This window comes from Hevea brasiliensis, chromosome 13 (genome assembly GCF_030052815.1).
Source record: "Hevea brasiliensis isolate MT/VB/25A 57/8 chromosome 13, ASM3005281v1, whole genome shotgun sequence".
Lineage (NCBI taxonomy): Eukaryota > Viridiplantae > Streptophyta > Magnoliopsida > Malpighiales > Euphorbiaceae > Hevea > Hevea brasiliensis.
The window spans coordinates 53,537,188-53,559,776 of NC_079505.1; the positions used below are offsets into that span (position 1 = coordinate 53,537,188).

Here is a 22,589-nt window from a genome sequence, read left to right on the forward strand (position 1 = left end):
TGGCCATGACATACTATGCTAGGTGTCAACCATGGTCTATGAGATGCCTAAAATGATTTAGAGAAATCATTTATGGTAAGAAAGAGTTCTAATGATATTAAGAGTTAATATGTGACACCCTTTACCCGTTTACAGTGTAGTCGAGCAAGATATGCCACACAGTGTACCGAAACACCACATTTTATCCCAATCATTTTTATCCTTCCTTAATTTATTTCTTCATAGATATGAAGTACAATTTGTGAAATTTAACTCATTTAAGTCATTTATTGAAATTATAAATTCATTTGTGGTTTCGAAAATTTTATAGAAAATCCGGAGGAGTACTGGCTAAAAATGAATAAAACAGTTCTTCAGAACCTGTAAAAAACACTTCCAATACATTTTCAATCATTCTCAAACTCCATTTGTATCAACATAATCTCAATATTCTCAATCATTTCTCACAACTTCTTCTATTTGACATTCATTCATTTCACATGATAATCCTGTTCAAATCATCAATAAATACTAAATTTTCATTAATAAACACAAATTACAAATATTTGCATTAATACTAAAATATATTACATGAGTTTCAATTTATACATGAGAAAATAAAAGTTTAATTACAAAATATAAATAGTACCAAAATACCAAAATGGGACCTAATGTCCTACTAATGCATTGTAGTCCGTGAGGTGACACGAACACTATGCAGAACTATGAACGGCCTCACCCAGTCTGTGGTCTACTAGGCTCTCTGTCCAAATCTTCAGTACCTACGCATTGCAAAAGCGACGCGCTAAGCATAAAGCTTAGTGGTGCCAATAATAAAAGGAAATATAACATGCAAATAAAAATAAAAATTTTCTAGTTCTTGTGCTTATAAGAAATAAATAATTACTAACTTATTGTTTAGTCGAAAGCTAATTACATTTTATGATATTAACTCTTTTTAGCATTTTATTAATCATTTTCTTGATGATTTTGAGCCTATTTTTATTGTTGTAATCATTCTTGTTCTTTATCTTGATATTTAATTTCCTTACTTCCTTTAATAATCAATTCAATTACATTTATACTTTTCCATGCTCAAGTGACCTATACAAATTGACCGGACTGGCTAAACGGGTAAACTAGCACTGGTTACCAGGTATCTCGGGCCGTCACACCATCGGTCACAATGTGTTTCCTGGTGTGCAGACAGAATGGCTAATAAGCCATAAAAGCAATGAGGCATAAAGCCAAATATAACATCATAATCAGTATAGCCATAGGCTATCATATCACAGAATGGCATGCAGCCATACATCATATGCAGTATTACTATCAGAACCCTATTGGCATGCCAACCTATCCAAACCAATCACATTAGGCCTACTAGGGCATATTACAAAGTTATTTCTTGAATATTTGTACTTAACATATAAGGTTACTATTCATTTAGTCATTTAAGTCAAAATATTGACTTTCTCATATATAATAGTTATATGAGTTTTAATCACATAGATTTACCACATTTTGGATCCCAAAAATGTTGGCATTAGTTGCCAATCCATACTTCTAACCATTGGAGAATAATTCAAAATTTCAGTTTTTGGGTGCTAGAGTTCACTGTTCTATTAGGCCATTCTACAGTGAGAATTTGGCCAAATATTCTTCACCAAAGTTGTTCCTTATTGTATCTAGTTATATTTATTTTTTTGGATCACTCCATTTGGAGTTTTGTAGCTCAAGTTATGGCCTAAAAATTATAACTGGCCGGATTGCAATTTTTCCAGAATTTCTAGGCAGAATCAATTATGCAGTTTTTGTACACTGATTATAGGTCAGTTTTTGGATATGTTATGGTCAAAATTTGGGTTTGTTTTCTTCATAAAAGTTGTAGGTCTATGTCTTAAATTTCTACTGGTAAAAATTTAGGTCAATTGGACCTTTCTACACTGAGTTATGACCAAATGAATGAACACTGTTCATTTGGTCATTTTCCAGGGACTGCATATTGGTCACCCGGATTAGGTAAATTTTTAGAGCCACTTGGGTTGGTTTTCTGGGCAGGGTTCCTTCACCAAAATTGTAGAATTATATATCTAGTTTCACCTCTAATTGGCCTTGCACCAATTAGAGCTACACAAGTTCAGTTAAGGCTCTCCAAACACACTAGACTCCAAGCGTCCAGACTGCAGCACACAAGGCAGCCTCCCCTTTCCACATCCAATGACTCAAGTCACTTCATAATAAGTTTAAAGCTTACCAAATGGTCACTAATTGACCATTAAAATGTTCCTACACAATTATAGGAGAAAAACCTCATTTTGCTCAAAACCCTAAGTTCTCAATTTCTCAAATCTTGCATTATACATACAACTAAAGTTTTTATCTCACTTATATATATCAAGGGACATCCCTACATCATTTTAAGTCCATCAAAAACCATCATACTCATGGAAGTTCATGGTTGCCAAAATTTAAAGAAACCCTAACATGTATAGTTTGCTTTAATTTTTTTTTTTTTTTTCATTTCATTACTTAATTTGTTGTTCTAACAAGAAATAAAGGTGTAAGAGAGAAAAATAAGGCACTAACCTTTGTGTGCAGAATTTTTCCTTAGCTAACTTCAATTTTTCCTTCACTTTCTAACACTTTCTTGGTAGCCAAACACTTTCCCAAGAGGTGTAGACAAGTTTTAATGAAATATGCTTAGGGTTTAGTAGTGAGAACTCATGGGAATGGAAGAAAGAGATGAAACAACACTCATGGAGGTTGAGAGAAAAGTGTGCCGGCTGAATGGGGAAGATGAGTGTAGAATTGTGTTCTAATTTTACTCAATTTTATCTCTTTTAATTAGGTTTATAAGTAGGTGTCACAATGGGATTGGATGGAAGTGTTTTAATGACATCATAGTGATGTCAAAATTCCTATTTAATTCATTTTCTTTTCTTTTTCTTTTTTACTCATTTTCAATTCAATTTTTAACAATATATATTCACATTTTATATCATAATAATTATTTACTTAACTGGACAAGTCGGTCAAAAATCATCTCTGAAAACGAAATGACCAAAATGCCCTCCGTTTGGCTTATTAAGCTAAAATCATCTCTACAGATTGAAATATTTTTCTAAGCCTTTTCTTGGCATTCTAATTCCATAAAAACCTTAATGACTCTTCTCTGGAGTCCCAAAAATTATTTTATAAATTTTCTCCAGGGTTTAGGGCTCCTAGTTGCTAGGACCGCAACTTCCCACTTGGTTACCCATCGCTAGGGCACCGGCTCATTTAACTTGATTGTATTTTATTTCTAAAATTTTTCCTACATTTTTCTTGTTAATATTTGAGTTAATTATGGCTCCTCACTTTAGTCTAAATATTTTTTCAGACGTTCTAGTTGTCCAGACCGACACCGATCACTGAAACAGTAAAATGTACGGAATTGCTGCAGTGAGGGTGTTATATAATATCATTTCTCATTGCCAATAAGTAATGAGCCTAGTAAGTCATACATCTACACAAGCTAATCACCATTTAAAATGTGATTTAATTGATTAATTAAAGAGTTTAATTAATTAATTAAAGAGGTTTGGTTTGCAATAAGATTGCAAAGTCCCTAGCATGACTTGAAACTAAATCTATGTTATTCGATGTATAGTATAAAATAAATTTATATTTAATTTGATTAAATATGAATTTAATTATGAGAAATTAATTAATGGAGATTAATTAATTAATTAATTTATATTTGATATAAATTAATTTGAAAAGGAGAAATTATAATTTTGGGTTGAGAACTCAAATTAAAAAGTAAGGGCAAATTTGTCTTTTCACATGGTGACATGTGGCACCATTAGATGGTAACACATGGCACCATATGATCTTGCCACTTGTCTTCCTATGATGGAAGACCACATATCATGATTTAAATGAAGCTTGGCACTTGGCTCCATAGGATTAAATCAAATAATAATAAGATGAGATCTTGTGATGACATGTGGCAAGGGAGTTAGGGTTTGACATAAGTATATAAAGAGAAGTTATAAAGAAAAAATTTAGCCCACCTCTCTTTTCTCTCTTATGTTGGACGACAACATGATCTCCTCTTCTTCTCTTCAATTTCTCAATTGATTCAAAGGGAAAAACTTAGATTTCCTCTTGAATTAAATTATTAGAAAGTGTTTCTAATACCCAATACATTCATACAACCTTCACAAAGCATAAACCCCATCTCATAATTGGTTGACAAGGCTTGAGAAGCAAATCTAGGGGCTGCCATTGCTATCTTGGTGTGTGCTTGTGGTGGACAAACTAGAGGGATAATATTTGGGGTCCTAAGAATATCCTAAGATTGCATCAATTGTGCATTAAGAGTTTAGTACCTAAAAATCCCTCTTTTAGTTAGGGTTTAATTGAATTAAATGTTAATTCATAATCTTTAATGGCAAATGAAATTTTAATGCATGCTAAAACATGTTTTGGTATGCAATTGGGCATTGAAAATTGATTAGGTTTATTAGATACTTAGTATGGTGCATGTAACCTTAGAAATAATTTTTTGAAATTCAAAGTTCTAATGTCCAATAATCACGCTTTCACTCCTTCAGTAGTGGTGGTGGTGATGGTGGTGGAGTGGTGGTGGTGGTGGTGGTAGTGGTGGAGTGATAGTGGTGGTGGTGGCGGTGGTGGTGGAGTGATAATGGTAGTGGTGGTGCTGGTGGAGTGATAGTGGTGGTAGTGGTGGTGGTGGTGGTGGAGTGATAATTGTGGTGGTAGTGGTAATGGAGATGGAGTGGTAGTGGTGGAGTGATAGTGGTGGTGGTGGTGGTGATGGTGGTGGAATGATAATGGTGGTGGTGGTAGTTATAGTAGTGATGGAGTGGTGGTGGCGATGGAGTGATGGAGTGGTGGCCATGGTGGAGTGATAGTGGTGGAGTGATAATGGTAGCGGTGGTGGTGGTGGAGTGATAGTGGTAGTGGTGGCGCTAGTGGAGTCATAGTGGTGGTAGTGGTGGTGGTGGTGGTGGTGGTGGTGGTGGAGTGATAATAGTAGTGGTGATGGTGATGGAGATGGAGTGGTGGTGGTGGAGTGATAATGGTGACAGAGGTGGTGGTTATCGTGAAAGGGTGGTGGTAGTGGTGATGGAGTGGTGGTGGTGGTGGTGGTGGTGGTGATAGAGTGATAGTGGCGGTGGTGGCGGTGGTGGAGTAATAGTGGTAGTGGTGGCAGCGGTGGTGGAGTGATAGTGGTGGTGGCAGCGGTGGTGGAGTGATAGTGGTGGTGGAGTGATAGTAGTGGTGGTGGCAGCGGTGGAGTGATAGTGGTGGTGCTAGTGGTGGTGTAGTGATAATAGTGGTGGTGGTGGTAATAGAGATGGAGTGGTGGTGGTGGAGTGATAGTGGTGATGGAGATGGAGTGGTGGTGGTGGAGTGATAGTGGTGACAGAGGTGGTGGTGGTGGTGGTGATAGAGTGGTGGTGGTAGTGGTGGAGTGATAGTTGTGGTAGTAGTGGTGGAGTGATAATAGTGGTGGTGATTGAGTGGTGGTGGTGGTAGTGGTGGTGGTGGTGGCAGTGGTGGAGTGATAGTGGTGGTGGTGGCGGTGGAGTAAAAGTGGTAGTGGTGGTGGTAGCGGTGGTGGAGTGAAAGTGGTGATGGTGGAGTGATAGTGGTGGTTGTGGTGGTGGTGGTGGAGCGATAGTGGTGGCAGTAGTGGTGAAGGAGTGATAGTGGTGGTGGTGGTGGTGGAGTGATAATAGTGGTGGTGGTAGTTGTGGTGGTGATGGAGTTGTGATGGCGGTGGAGTGATGGTAGTTGTGGTGGTGATGGAGTGGTGGTCGCTATGGAGTGATAGTGGTGGTAGTGGTGGAGTGATAATGGTAGCGATGGTATTGATGGTGATGGAGTGGTGGTGGAGTGGTGGCATTGACGGCGGTGGTGATTTGCCAAGTTTGTATTTACATAACAAAAAAATGCCAAATTTATGAAATTAATAATATATAGTAATAAATAATTTTCAAAATTAAAAAATATTAAATAATTTCAACCACCACCACTCCACCACTTCCACTATCACTCCACCACTATCACCACCACCACCACCACACTATCACCACCGCCACCACCAACACCCTATCACCACCGCCACTACTCCATCGCTACCACTACCCCTACTACTTCACCACCACCGTCACCCTATCACCACCACTGCCACCAACACCCTATCACCACCACCAACACCTTATCACCACCACCACCACCACCAACACCTTATCACCACCACCATTACTCCATCGCCACCACCACCCCCACCACTCCACCACCACCACCAACACCTTATCACCACCACCATTACTCCATCGCCACCACCACCACCACCGCCACCACTATCACACCACTACCACCACCACCCCAACGTCACCACCACCACCACCACCACCACCCTATCACCACCACCACCACTCCATTGCCACCACCACCCCCACCACCACCACCATTACACCACTGCTATCAATTTTAAAATCAAATTTAATATGCTATTTACTTTAATATCATGACTTATTATTGTGAAAATTAATATCAATTTTAATATTCTAGTTATTTTACTTAAATTTATATTTCAATTTTATATAATACAACTTTACTTAAAATAGTATAACATAGCATATTATATAACTTATAACATATAACTCCAACACCACCACCACCACCACTGCCACCATCACCACCACCACTACTATACTTTAATATATAGATTTATTATTATAAAAATTAATATAAAATTTAATATGCTAATTACTTAACTTTAAATTTCAAATTTATATAAAAATAATTTTTTCTACAAACATAATATTAACATTTAATTAAAAAATAACATAATAAAATGCATAATTGGGCAGAGCATTTGAATTTATGTGTATTGGTTCGATCTGAATTGAACACAAGCTTTTTTTTTGATTCAAAAAAAAAAAATTTGCCTTTACCGTTAACATTTAGTTAGTGTGGAGCCATGCATATTCAATACAAAGGGGTTATTAATTCCATTACATATTTCCAATGACAATGTTGGACATATCTCTTTAAACAATAAAGATCTTTAAGCCGTCAAAAGTTATTGCCATCTCTAATTTTCAATGGCATGCTCATCCCTTTCCCATGCTCATCATTCAAGTATCACCCTAAAACACATGTACCACCTTAAAACACATCAGATTCACATATCTATCTGTAGTTGTTAGCTGATAAACAAGTATCATACCATCCTCTCTCAAATCTTTATCTTATTAACCAAAGAAATAATGTCAGATACATTTGAGGTTCATATAACTGAGGATGTAATCAAATTCCAATCCATGGTAAGTGAAACATTCATTTATCATCTATTATGTATGATTCACGTACCTCTTTCAAATCTAAGTTCTTTTATGTTTGTGCAAGTTAATCCCGTCAAGGTTTTTAAGAGAGAGAATGGACCAATTTCAAGCAACATTTCATTTACGCACACCACCAAATGAAACCTGGGAAGTGCTAGTCAAAGCAGGGCTATGAGCATCTATAATTGACAATGGATTATTAGAATTCATGGATTGCCACACAGTAGGACTGAACTACAAATTGATCTTCACTTTCAATCCTCCATATGAATTTAAAGTGGTCATACTCAATTCTGGTGGTAGAGAGGCTTACTACCCTAAGGGGATGTAAGAGCAGAACATAGGGCTAACCAATGTTTATCAAAATACAATGCATGCAAATCTAGGTACAGGTGAAAATTTTCAATTTTTTTTCTTACCAAATTATATGTTATTCATAAGAATGAATTGTTACGCAATTGTTTAATTATTTGTACTGCCATATACATATTATGAGAATGAATTGCTATGCAATTGTTTAAATTATTTGTACTACTGTGTAGATCATTTGGTGTCACAGAACCATGTCAATCCTTCCCAATGGTCATTTAAATTTGTTTGCAAGAATTACGATTAGAAATATAAAGTGGTATGCTTTACTATCATTTATAGTACATTAATTTTCTATATACACAATTTCAACTAGTTTATTTTTTTATTACTCTAATGGTTTCAACTTTATTTTGAAAGGCTATCCCTGCATTTGAAGCTATGCAATTTATTGGACGAGACAGAACCACAATCACTGTGTGGAAGCTGCCTAAACCTAGACAAAGATTAGATCATCCCATGCCATTTAAACTTGGGTATGTTTGTACAAAGGAGACATCCAGACATGGACAGAAGCCAAAACTGAGAGCAAGAATTACAAAGAGATGGGTTTGGTTTGTTAGATTCTATGGACTAGAGAAAGGTGATGAGTGCACCTTCATCCAATCAGTTATGGATAGATCAAGCTTCTCCATTTCTGTCATTCACATGGGTCATCATATTTAAATTGTTACTACCTTCAACTTTTAATGGTTCATTGATGGATGTTGTTTTAAACTTGCATTGATATCCAGTGCCAATGGTTTTTTTTTTTTGGTTATTTTTAAGCACTTTAAACGTGTTATTTTGTTGACAACAATGAAATTTCCTTTTTAATTTTTTTGATATGCTAGCTTTCTATTAATGAAATATGATAGATTCAATTTTTATGCTAATGAAGTATAATTGTTAAGGAAATGAACCGAGTATTTGAGACCATGGCTATGATTGTAATCCAGAAATGTAATCTCAACTTAACAAGAAAAGTGATCTTACATGAGTTATAATAAATTATATAATATGCTACTTCTTGCTTGCATAAGAAGCAGAAGCAAACTAAAATTAGCTAACTAATTTTGATAAGTTATAACTACAACTCTGGCTATTTCATAAGATAAGTTGTAATAAAATTTTAAAAAATTGCTATTACACTGATGATACTATTCTAATTTCTTAACCAGTTCCATTGTAATGCTTAATAGTATAATGGGTTCCTTAATGCCAACTACTATGATGGCTTGGTGTACTTGCACTGACAATCGGATTAATTGCAGCATCAGTAACATTGCCTTATGTTTGGCTGCCCTATGTTTGGCTATTATGCAGCCCAACCTTTACATGCAAAAAGACACAAGTTACATGAAATATCTAAAAAAAAAATTGAAATAAATAACATTAGTACTAATTTTAAAAAAAATATACCTACTCAGTAATATTCAAGTTAATATTGTTTCTTGGTCGACCTCTACGCCTGCCCCTTCCACTGTTTCTATTCCTATCAGAATTCGCATGTTGAGTGATCTCCCTTACTGACATGTGCCTGTTTATTCGTGGTCGTCCACGACTGCGAGTCACATGTGGATTAAGAATAACTCTTTCATTTTCTTCATTTTCATCAATATTGTTAGTGTCAATAGTGGCCTGTGCATTTCTGGTAGGAGCAATCATTCCATCATTCCAACTCAATAAATCCCGCTTCAGTTTAGCCAACTGTTGTTTCACAAATCTGATCTCATTGTCATCGTAAGCCAAATTTGATGCTTCTTGAAATAACCTCTCCATCTCTTTGTATTTCTCAAACTCCTCTGTTATAGGTGGCTACCCTCAGCAAAAAAACTTTTTACTATGGACACGGTTAACATCTTTTCTCCATCGCCTAAACAAATATCATTCATTGATGAACTTTATGTCTTTAAGTGACATTAACCTCATGATATGGCAGCACAATATTCCTTTTGATTCGAATTTCTTGCAATTGCAGCTGAAATATTGGCCATTTTCTCTGTACTCTACATGATAAACAAACTCCCTACGATACCAGTTGTTGATTATGGATTTCTCCACAATTTTATGTCTCTTAATTCCTGGCTCATTATCTACTTCATGCCTTGCCTCTTCAGTTGGTTGAATGACATGGCAATACCAGATTCGTTTAATCTCCTCTTGAACTAGCTTGAATATTGAATTAGTAAATGCCTTTTGAAACTGTTCTTCCCATTCAAAAACAGATATGCAATTTACAACTGCATTTTTTTATTTGAAATCAGCATAGAACTCCTTTTCAATCTTGTCACACATAGCAATCTCATACTGCTCCACAAATTGTTTTAGTGTGCTCATTGAGTTAACATACCCATCACAATGGGCATGCATGCTCTCACTCCTTTGAGTTGAAACCATTCCAGCCCAAAATGTGTGATTGAGATAAATTGGAACCCAATACTCCCTATCAACATATAGTTTGGAAAGCCATTCATTTCTTTCCAACCCATGCTTCACCACAAACTCATTCCAATTTCTCTCAAACATCTCAATGGTTAAGCTATCATATATTGCAGCTTTAAACTCAAGGCATGCGCTGTCATAATCAATAACACCCCTAAACTTCTCCGGTACTTTGCATAATATATGCCATAAGCAAAATCTGTGTTTAGTATTAGGCATTACCTCCCTAATGGCTTTCCTCATGCTCTCACATTGATCTGTAAGAATAGAATTAGGATGAACATCTCCCATTGCTTCAAGCTACGTCATGAACAACCACTCAAAAGTGTTTGCATCTTCATGTGAGATCAAGGCGCATCCTAATAAAATAGATTGCCCATGATGATTTACTCCAACAATGGTGGCAAATGGCAACTTGTATCGATTAACAAGGTAAGTAGTGTCAAAATTGATAACATCATGGAATTCCTCGTAAGCAGCTTGACTACGAGGATGAACCCATAGAACATTTGAAAGCCTGGAATCATCATCAAGATCAAATAAATAGAAAAACTCAGGATCATTTCATTGCATTCTCACAAACAACTTGCGTATAGCCTCGGCATCACCATCACCAAGTCGTAGCCTCCTCTTTGGCTCAATGCAGTTTTGACAATCCTTTGATAAATAGCTTAAATTTTCTGGTCCAACCGCTTGAAGTCTAGCAACCTAATGCTTTTTGCAGGTCTTACGCCAGCTATATCATTTGCCTCCAATCTCCTCTTTATATCCATATTCAGTGACCTGTGAGCAACCATCAATCTAGACATAGAAGGTTCCAATTCATGATTGTGACTTGAAATAACTTTTGAAATTTGCCACATTCCATTTTCTCTTAGGATTGCATTAATCTTTGCAGGACAATTTATCCTCTTTGATGATTTCGCAGCAATTGCTTTCCTTCCTTTATCGCAACTAATTATTTGATATTTACGAGATCCACCCCATACATTAACTGCTGATCTTTTGAAAATACTAAAGCCTTTCAATCTAGCATGTTCTTTATAAAAGTTGAACATAGTGCTAATATAAGGAAATAGCATCCCTGTTAGAGGACCCTCTTCAATAGCATCAGTGTTTGCTACTGCTCCAATGCCTCCTTCGTTCATATCTTGATCACTAGCTAATTCATCTTTCTCCACATCTTCAGCGAATAAACTATCATCTTCACTAAAATCAAATATCTCATCAAACAATTGCCTACAGTATGACCTTCCCTCAGTTAACCCCGCCATCATAAAATTGAATAAACAAAGAGAATGAATCAACTTTAAAAGGAAAAACAAAGAATGAAAACCCTTTAAGGAAGGCAAAAATAAAGAATGAATTATCCTTCTTCTCTACAATCTAATTCTTCTCTGCAATCTAATTCTTCTTTGCGATCTAATCTATTATGCTAGCTCATCACTGCTGCATGTAGTAGCTCATATGTGCATGCATTAATGCAATAGACACACTCCTCGAATCATCAGTTCTTGAATGGTGTGCATGGCTGCAAGCAATAATAGCTTGTTGTATGCACGCTTTCCTTTGCATGAGCCATGAAATGAGCTACCTCACCAACTTCGAGCTTTGAAGCCATTTTTAAGCTATTTCCTCTTTTTCTTTTAAGGGTATAATAGTAAAATTATATGTATTAGTGCAATTTGAGCTAGCTCAAATTGAGCTATTTAGCAGTGATCTTAAAAAAAAATTACATGAATATATTAACGTATACCCTTTTGTAATATTTATTACGAGATTAAAAAAAATGTACATTGTGAGATGTGTCGAAATATAGTATAATATAAAACAAGCAAAGCATGATAATGACATCTAATAAATTCAAATTATATATATTTTAATTTATTTTTATTATTTAATAGGTATTTCAAACTATTTTAATTAAAAAAAAAAGTAGTATTATTCCGGTTATGAAATAGAAAGAGGGAGATAAAACTGTTCTTCTAATTTAATGCAGACTGTAATTTTTATTTGCATTCTCATTAAAAGTAACATTTTTCTATTGAAATTTGTATTTTGCGTTGTAACTTGTAAAGCTTTTAATGAATAAGAGAAAATTTGAAATTTAAAATTTACGTATTGTTTTATGAAAATCTGTATAAGAGTAATAGGGTAAAAGTACAAATTTTTAAGGTATAAAATTACACAAATACCCCTATTTAGCATCACTCTTTATCTATTTGTGCAAAAGTTATCGGGAACCTGAAGCTAAATTAGTACGTTATTTTTTCTAATACATAAAAAGATATTGTTTTTCAAAAAAACTTATGAAAATTTATTTTTAACCCTTTTAAAACATTAAAATCATGGCTTAATATATTCGTAAAATTTTGGAAAAAAATATAGGAATTTAAAAATATCTTTAAAAGGCAATTTCTCTCGATCTTGTTACATGAACACTAGTAACTTAAAACTAATTAAATAACTTACTTGAAACTTTAAAGGTCTATTCACTTATTAAAACTTGGAGTAGTTTTCTAAAAAAAAAAATTATAAGAAAATTTAAAAACTGAGTTTCATGTTTAAATATGCCACTTTTCAAATGAAAAGCTAGAAAACTAATTTTTCTATTTTTCTAAAATTTAACTAAGATTTGAAAAATAATTATAATAAAATTATAAGTTGTTTTTCACTATTTTTCTTTATAACAGAAGTCCTGTTTTTCAAATAGAAAACAATGACTTTTCTATAACAAAATTATATTATAACTTTTCATACTTAAATAAATAATATTTTAGAAAAAATATTTATAAATATTTATTTATAATGATAAAAATTAATTATATTATTATAAAATAAATGAATAACACATACTATAATATTTTGAATAATAAAATGAGTTTTAAATATATATTTTATAATATTTATTTCTTTTAATTATGAAAGATATGAATAATTTGTTTAAAATTTTTTGAATTAGAAAACCATTTTCTAATAATGAAAGGTGAATCCATTTCTAAATTTTTGCTTATATTTATGAAAAATGAAAATAAAATTTTCTTTAAAAAAATTGTTTTCCACAATTAAACAGGCATAAATGCTATGAAAAAACACACAAGGCCAACAGCCTAAGAATGAAAGAAAGGCATAAAGGGTATTTAAAAACTCTTTGATTTACATTTAATACAGATCATGTTGATCCAAGAATTACGTTTTTATTGTTTCTTTTTTATTAGTGTTTGAAACTATAATTTTAGTATTATGAAATTGATATTCAAACAATAAATTACTATGTGGACAGTGAAAGAAATTGGGTTCAGGACACCCATGTGAATCAACCCGATCCATATCTTATAAATAATAAAATTAAAAAATTATTATTATCTTAAAATTAAAAAAAAAAAAAGTTTTAAAAAGTTACTACAACTTTGTAAAAAAGAGAGAAGTTGGCTTTCGGATGACTTTTTCCTTGGCTTTCAAAATACTCTCATTTTCAAGCACATTTGTTGGAACATCATTTGTGCAATAAGTTATGCACTTAGACTATGATTATATGGATTTAATTCATGTGATAACATGTGATTAATTCTAAGACTAGTGATATAAATAATGGTGTTTAGTGTTTATGCATGGGCATAGTTTAATAAACCATGTAAAATATTCCTTTTCTTCATTAGTGTCAGAGCCTCTAGTTTGTTTCCCAATCTTCATGATGTCTACAACATGTTTATAGAGTTAGAATTTATGTATAATTATTTCGAGTTTTTATACATGATCATGGGCTCTACTTTGGGCATGTATATCTTACAGTGTGTTTAATATCTATGCATGATATTTGTATCATTAGATAGTATACATTTCCCTCTTTTCAACGATATATTGCATGCTGAAATTGGATTAGAAACAAGAAAGATATAGTCCTTCAAAGTTTGGCCAAAGAACCATTTTGGATCTAGATTTTTTGAAGATTGAAGATGAACCTTCATGACAATTCCTAGTCTCGGAGAGAGCATTTGAATTCCAAATTCTAGCATTGTTGTATTTAAATCACAAATTGATCACACAAATGAATTTAGAACCCTTAAAAACCTACCACTGGTAGATGTTTGGGTTCCATCCGCTGTCCCATTAGTATCATTAAATAGTGTACGTCATGTGCATGTATTTGGCCAGTGAGGTGCCTCATGTTCAAGGTACATGCCTTCTTCTGCTGGACCTACACCCTTCCTTGAAATGGCATGTCGTTTTGACCAAACAATTCGTCATTTTGACCTCCCTTGGCAATTTTCTAAAAACTCAAAAATTAAGGTTTTTTGAGCAATTTTTTCACCAGAAACATTCTAAAAATCCTAAAAAAATTATTTAAAATTATTTATGACTTAAAAATTAATTTTGGGACTTTTTTTTATTCCATTTTTTTATTTTTTTTTTAAATTCATATAAAATTGTTTATATACCTAAAAATTATGAAATTTGTCCCAATTTTTTTAAGTCATTATAATTTATTAGAATTTTTTATTTTGTGTAAATATTTTTTATATTAATTATTTATTTTGTATAAATAAATAAATATTATTGATATGATTTTTTCTATACTGTTTTACAGAAAATTATGGCACATATTATGAGGACGTACAAAAGATTTTTCTCTTTTCAATAATGGAATAGAGTGAAAACAACATCAATAACCTCATTAATCTGCCAATGAACATGACTGTCAAGAGGGATGATCTAGAATGTCTAATGAGACATCTTATTAGGGTTAATGGGTTGATTTAGTACATCATTTGGGAAGTGGTTTATTATCTCAAACTGAAAGATATCAAACTCTTAGGTCAGTTTACCTTCACCTAACTAGAAGGGCATTCTAGATATGTTGTGGAAAAAGTTGGATCATAATAGTTCTAGAGTCTATAGGTGATTAGTTTATGACTTTGTCAAAGAATATGCTAGTTGGATAGCTAATGTGATGATGTGTCACTCTAAATATTAATGTAATTAATTATGTCGTACGATATATATGTAATTTAGGCTTTATCTTTGTGTTATCCCTTGTAGAAACCTAATAAGGGGAGTGAATTGGGTGTTAATTGAAAAAAAAAATTAAAGGGTAGGTGGAAATTTTTAAGTGAAATGCACAAGGAAAAGGAAGGAAAGAAAGAACACGAGATTTTATAGAGGTTTAGCTATTCCAAGCCTATGTCCTCTTTTCAAGGCCTTATTTAAGAGTTAACTCCATTAAAATTTTTCTTTGGGTAAAGAATGAACCCCTTACAATCACCACAAGAGCAAACCCTTATTCTTTTATAAATCTCTTTATACTCAAAAGCAATTTAAAGCTCTATCACACTCAAGTAATAATAAATGCTCATAATAACCTTGAACAAACTCTCAGAACAAAGAAATTATAGCTCAAACTATCAAGCTTTCAATAATCAATTATGGTAGCTCAAGTTCTAGAGAGATAAAATCTTTTAAACACAATAAATTCTCAAAGAAATTGTTGTTATTAATTTTCTCTAGTCATAAATGGTATCTATTTATAGTTTTGGTCAGAAAATGATCGCTGGGAGTGCATTAAATGTAAAAATAGCTATTCAACCACCCAAAACCCCATTTTATTGAGTTGCCGAAATCCAAGTTCGGCTGCCGAAGTCCTTTACTTCGGGTGCTGAAGGTCGAAGTGCCAAAAAAATTATTTAAAAAGTAAACTTTGGCTGCCAAAGTGCTTTCTGGACAAAAAGGGCACTTAGACTTTAAAAACTCAAAAATCATCATTTAAAGAATAAACTTCGGCTGCTGAAGTTTTCAACTTTGGTTGCCGATAAAAAGGCATAAAGGCCACTTAGGCTTTAAAAAACTCATAACATTTTTATCCGAACTCATATTTTTGATCTGTTTAAACCGTTGGAAAGCTAATTTGATAAAATTTTCAGTGAAAACACTTTCAAAAACAAATTTGCATTTCTCAAAAGTGAAATTTTCATTTTACTCCCTCTTGGTTGAGAAAAAGTTAAAAATAGAGACACTAAGAAATTTAGAGAAACCTAGACTTAAGCCATCATAACCAACCAATTGAGATTCATAAGATAAAAGAAAATTTTACATTATAGTGTCTCCTTGATCTTTACTTCAATTTCTTGCTCTCTTTCAATCTTAATTTGAAGCAATTTCTTAATTTTGAACTTAGGACCTACAATCTTAAAACAAATACTTCTAAGGTAGATTAGTATTACACTAATTGTTTATTATTATCAAAACAAGGATTAAGACCCCTAGGTTTAACACTTTACATATTGTCTCATAATTTTTTTTTTTTTAAATTATATCAGTATGGCTTCTGCTGTGAAAAACATTATCGCCGAGCTAAACAAAGGTGAGAAGCTCAACGGCAATAATTACAAGATACAGAGCATGAAAATCTAGTATGTTCTGTAGGAATAAGAGGCTCTAGAGGCTCTTAATGTTGTTATCCCAGTACTTCCTAAAGGCACCATGGAATAATAAGTGAAAAACTGCGAAGCCTATGAGACTTGGAAGAAAAAGAACTCCCTTTCTCACATAACCTTACTGAGTAGTATGGAGGATGACATTATGCAGGCATTCTGTAATTTTGTAAATGCTAACGACATGTGGTCTGTATTAAAGGAAAATTTTGGAATGACCTTAGTTGCTAGGCTTAGGGCTTCAACTATTAAGTTTGATACCTATAAAAAGTGCCCTGATCACACTATGGGCAAACATCTTAGGCCTATATTGAATATGATCAATGAGTTATGAGATGTTGGCCATAAGTTAACAAATGACTAACAAATCTAAGCTGTCATTCATTCCCTACCCCAAAATTGGGGGCATATGAAAATGCACCTAACTCACAATGTGAATATTAAGACAATGAAAGATGTTATGCAACATCTTGAACTCAAGGAAGAATGCCTTGAAATGAACAAGGCAGGTACAAATGTGTACATGGCAGGCTCCAGTTCCCAAGGTGGATAAGGGTGCAAGCGCATGTAACACCCTTACTTCAGTAAGTCCGTACATTCTACTGTTCCGGTGACTAGTGTCGGTCCGGACAGCTAGAATGTCTGAAACAATATTTAGACTAGAGTGAGAAGTCATAAATAATTCAAATAAGTGTAAGAAAAATTAAGAAAAAATTTTAGAAATAAAATACAACAAAGTTAAATGAGCCGGTGCCTCGGTGATGGGTGACCCTAACGAGAAGTAAAGGTGAAGACAGCTAGTAGCCCTAAACCCGAGGGAAATACCATGAAATAATTTTTAGGACTCCAGAGAAGAGTCATTGAGGTTTTAATGGCATTAGAATACCAAGAAAATGATCAGAAAAATTTTTAGATCGGTACAGATAATTTTAGTCTGTTAAGCAAAATGAATGGCATTTTGGTCATTTTTTCTTCAGAGATTATTTTTGGCCGACTTGTCCAGTTAAATAAATAATTATTATGGCATAAAATATGAATAAAAAATACTAAAAATTTAATTGAAAATAAGTAGAAAAGAAAATAAATTAAAATGAGAATTATGACATAATATGATGTCATTTAAAAAGCTCCACCAATAACAACTTAACAAGCCAATTAAAAAGAGATAAAATGGGAAAAAAATGAAAATAAATATGCACTTTGTCTTCAACCAGCCGAACCAAGAGAAGAGAGAAAGAGAAAAACCTCCATTGATGCTTGGTAACAAGCTTGAGTTCATCCACCAAACCACCTCAAAATCCTAGCTTCCCTTCATAAAAACTTCTCCTCACATCTAGAGCAAGACTTGGATAGCAAAAAGGAAGAGAAAAAGTGCAGTTTTCAAGTCTTGGAAATTGGCTAAGTCAAGGTTAGTGCTACTTCTTCCATAAATCCATGAGTTTACCTTGTGTAGATTATGAATTGAGTGTTAATTTTGGAAGAAAGAAAACAAATTATGTAGATATGAAAACCCTCAATTTTGGCAGCCTAGGGTACTTTAGAGTTTCAATGATTCAATTGAATTATAGTTGTGAATTGATGCAATTGAACATGAAACTGATGATTAGAACATTTGATAGCATGATGTTTGAGTAAATTAGAATTTTGGAGTTAGGGTTTAGAGCAAACTTAGGTTTTGCTCATGTGTTGATGAATGAAAGTCTTAATGGTCAATTAGTGACCATTTGGCTATGTTTAATGAGGAATTGAAGTGAATTGTGGCTTTGGATTTGAGGTTGGGTATGCTGCCTCATAAGACCTGTAGGGCTAGATGTGAGTCCAGCAAGTTTGGGCAGCTATAACTTGAGTGGGGTAGGTTCAATTAGAGCAAGGCCAATTGGACATGAAACTAGACACATAATGGCACAACTTTGATGAAGAAACGTTGCTCAGAAAACAAACTTAGAATACCCTAAAAATTGACCAAATCCGGGTAACCAACCTGCTGGTCCTGGAAATTGACCAAATGAACATTTTCATTTGGCCATAACTTAGTGTAGAAATATCCAAATGACCTGAATTTTATATCAATAGAAAGCTTAGACAATTTAGAACAACTATCATGAAGAACATAAACTCAAATTCAGAATCTAACCAATTCAAATTGCTAGTCCAATTTAGGACACCAAATCTGGCAGAACCAAATTGCCCAGAAATTCTGGGTACAGGTCAATCCGGCCAGTTATGGTAAAATTTCCATAACTTGAGCTACAAAACTCCAAATTAAGTGATTCAAAAAGAGAAATAAAGAAGACACATAAAGGAACAACTTTGATGAGAAAAGTTTGCCAAATTCTCACTGTAACTTAGACTAATAGAACAGTAAACATAGGACACAAAAACTGAATTTTTGAAAATACTTTTAGGAGGTTTTGAATTGCAATTGGCAATCAATGCCAACAAACTTAGAACCCAAAATGTGGTACAAATATGTATCAAACATTTGTGTACATATTATGAATTAAAAAGTCAACATTTTAAGGGAAATGGTCTAGTAAATAGTAACTACCAAAAACTTAAGTTGCTAATGGGGTCAATGGTACCCCACTTAAAGGACTTAATGTATACCTAAATTATGAGAATAGATAGATGGGAATTGTATTCTCATCACAAATAGAACTTAGGAGACATTGTTAATATATTTTGAAATGTGGTTTTCAAATCAATATAAATAAAAATGTTGAACCTAGGGACATGTAAAATGATGTAATAAATTAGATAAGGAATTAGAAAGGAAAAATAGATGATATAATTGATAAATTGTGAATTATATAAATGATATTCATGAATATATACATTAGATGAAAATGAGTCTAGATATTGTACTTTCACTAAGAAATAAAGTTTAGAATGTTACAACAAATATATATAATGGAATATATAATAAAATAATTGTTATAAATTGTGATCATATGAATGACATAATGAATGAATAAATGAATCATGTTAATGTATGAGTGAGACATTAGTTCTCATTATTGTAGAAAGGAAAAGTACTTTGAGTACAATGGTATATGAGAACCATTGTTGTGAATTGTGATTACCACAAATGATATAATGAATAAATATATGAATTATGATGAAGGTAAAATTTATGTAGAAATGTATTTTAAAAAAAAATTATACTTGTGTTAGGAATAGAATTGAAATGTTATAAATTATAATTGAAATTTATCATGAAATAATGAAGTCATAAAACACAATATATTAACATTTAATGGTACTAATGTGTCCATGTATTGCCTAGACACATATGTCAGATTGGATAGATTGGCATGCCAATAGGGTATTGTTTTAGCAGTACTGCGTAAGGCTTTATGCCTGTATTCATGGTTTAATGCCAGTATTCATGGCTTTATGCCCGCACTCATGGCTTTTATGCCTGATTATATGTTATCATGGCTTTTTAGCCATACTGACTGCATACGTGGTTGACGTTTTGCGTCTCATGGTATGACGGCCCGAGGCACCGCGGTGTCCAGTGCCAACGACCTATTATCCAGTTTAGTCAGCCTGTCATAGGTTACTTTAATTATTATGAAATAATCTAAGATAACCTAGAAAGTATTGAATTAAACGATACAAAAGATTAGTAATAGAAATATAATTTAAATAAATGTTACAATGAACTATGTTTTATTTCTATTTGTATTTTGTATATTATTTTCTTTGTTATATTATTGCACCACTAAGCAGCAATGCTTAGCATGATGGATTTGTTTCCTCGCGCAAGTACTAAAGCTAAAACCCAGTGGACATTAGACTGGGATTTTTGGAGTCCAGATCTACAGAAGTGTCTAAAGTATTTAAGGGTGTCACCTCCTCAACAATGCATGTAGATAGGGCTCACATTAGTCATATTATGTATTTTGTGTATTGTAAATATTTTATATGTTGTAATGCAATCGAGGAAATTGTATTTAATATTTATGGAATGTAAATTAATGAATATGTATGAAAATGAATGGATTTATACAAATGAGTATGTGAATTGCAAGAATTGAATGTGAGATGAATATGATGAGTATGAATGATATTTTCATTGTAAAATATTATTGAAAATTTCAAGCAGGTGAATAGTGAATACACCAACTAGTAATAAAAACAGGGGAAACTCCGTTGGTTTCTCCTTAGAAAAATAATTGATATTAAAATATAACAAGAATAAATTATTAAAAGAATAAAGTAAGATAAGATCGGGTGCTCCGGCACCGAGTGTGACATGTCTTGCTCGACGACATTGTAGATGGGTAAGGGGTGTCACAGCGCAAGTCTGGTGGGTTCTAAAAAAATAAAGGGAAGGGTCAAGCCTCGAAGAAACCAATAACGTGAAGAAGAAGAAGAAGAACATAGCTAAGGTGAAGTGCTTCAAGTGTGGCAATAAGGGCCATTTTGCTCGTGATTACAGTGCACCATCCAAAAAGGTATATATCCTTCTTACACTTAAGAGTGTTTATGTTTCTAGCTCTATTTTTCTAACTTTCCATTATGGACAATAGACTCAAGAGTAACAAACCATGTAGCGAATGACAGAGATGCCTTCATAGAGTTTCAGCAACTCTTAAATAGGGCAAAATGGATATATGTAGGAAATAATTCCAAGCATTTGTTGGAATATTGTGTTTGTTATTATGTTGGTTAAATTAGGATTTAATTTATTGTTCAAATAAAGATGGTATTGATATGTTTTATGAACATGCAAAGTATGGTAGTGGTTATGTACATGATGGTTTTATCATGTTGGATGTTGAAAAAAATTCTAATGATAATAATGTTTGTTTTTCATTATTAATGTCTTCAATTGATGATATAAATATATGGCATGCTAGGCTAGGTCATAGTGGCCAACAATGTATGAATCGATTAGTTAAAGAGGGCTTACTCGGTAACCTAAACAAAGTAAAATTGCTACTGTAAGTTTTGCCTAGCTAGAAAAATGGCACAAAAACTATTCGAGAAAGGGACAAAAGCTAAATATCCATTACAATTAATCCATTTTAACATTTGTGGTCTAATGAATGCAAGGGCAAGGCATGGTGCTACTTACCTCATCACATTTATTAACATTTTTTTTTCTATATTTGGTTATGTCTATCTAATCTCTCACAAACCTAAAATTTTAAGTTGCTTCATTAAATATATGAATTTAGTTAAGAATGTAACACCCTAACCCTATTTGCAGTTAGAGTAGTGTGTGCATACCGCCGAAACATACCCAAGAGTATATCTCAAGGGTTAACACTCCCTTTGACAAATCTTATTTTCCTTATTCCAATTATGTTTATATTAGAGAGAAAACAACAAAACATTTAAAAATTTCAATATTATTTAAATTTAAGTTATAAGAAAACCAACTTATAAATTCTCCATCAACTTGAACCTTCTCAAATAATGAAATTTAATTCAAATTTCAAGACAAAAATTTGACAGAGTTTCCTTTAAAATTTTTAAGTAATTATAGATGACCTGTTATAAACACCTATCAATAGTTATCACATTACTCCAAGACACATATGAAACCTATGTGGTTTCACTCTCAACCCATCTTACAAAAATTCATAATGTATACACATCTCATCAATTAGGATAAATCCTCATATTTGGAAATTTACAATATATACATATGAAGGTGGTTACAAAATACAAGACTTGTTACAACATCCATGTAGTTTGTGGAAATTAAATGGTTACACATTAAAGGATTACAATAAATATCAAAAAATGCCTATACAATGTAATATCCTAGTGTGTACAAAATAATCTAGTGTCTCCTCAAGTCTTGAGGAAAATGTCAGCTATCTGCCTTTACTCCCATGTCAGCTCCTTATCTTTATTTTTATTACCTACATAAAGTTCAAACAACTTTTCGCTAAGCAACTTGCTTAGTGGTGCTATAACTAAATGATGTTATGCCACAACATGTATGCAAGCCAATCATGCATAATCCCATGAATCATATTTCTAAATATTTTATTTTTGTAAT

The 22,589-nt window shown here is 33.1% G+C and overlaps 1 protein-coding gene across 1 annotated transcript; it reads right to left on the reverse strand.

The window, feature by feature from the left end:
- Window positions 1-9,947: 9,947 nt before the first annotated feature.
- LOC131172139 (protein FAR1-RELATED SEQUENCE 5-like) lies at window positions 9,948-11,413 on the reverse strand. The gene is made up of 3 exons (XM_058133094.1): window positions 10,830-11,413; window positions 10,530-10,656; window positions 9,948-10,439 (listed from the first exon to the last, which is right to left on the reverse strand). The coding sequence occupies exons 1-3, from the start codon at window positions 11,411-11,413 to the stop codon at window positions 9,948-9,950; spliced, it is 1,203 nt and encodes a 400-aa protein (XP_057989077.1).
- Between the last annotated feature and the right edge of the window lie 11,176 nt (window positions 11,414-22,589).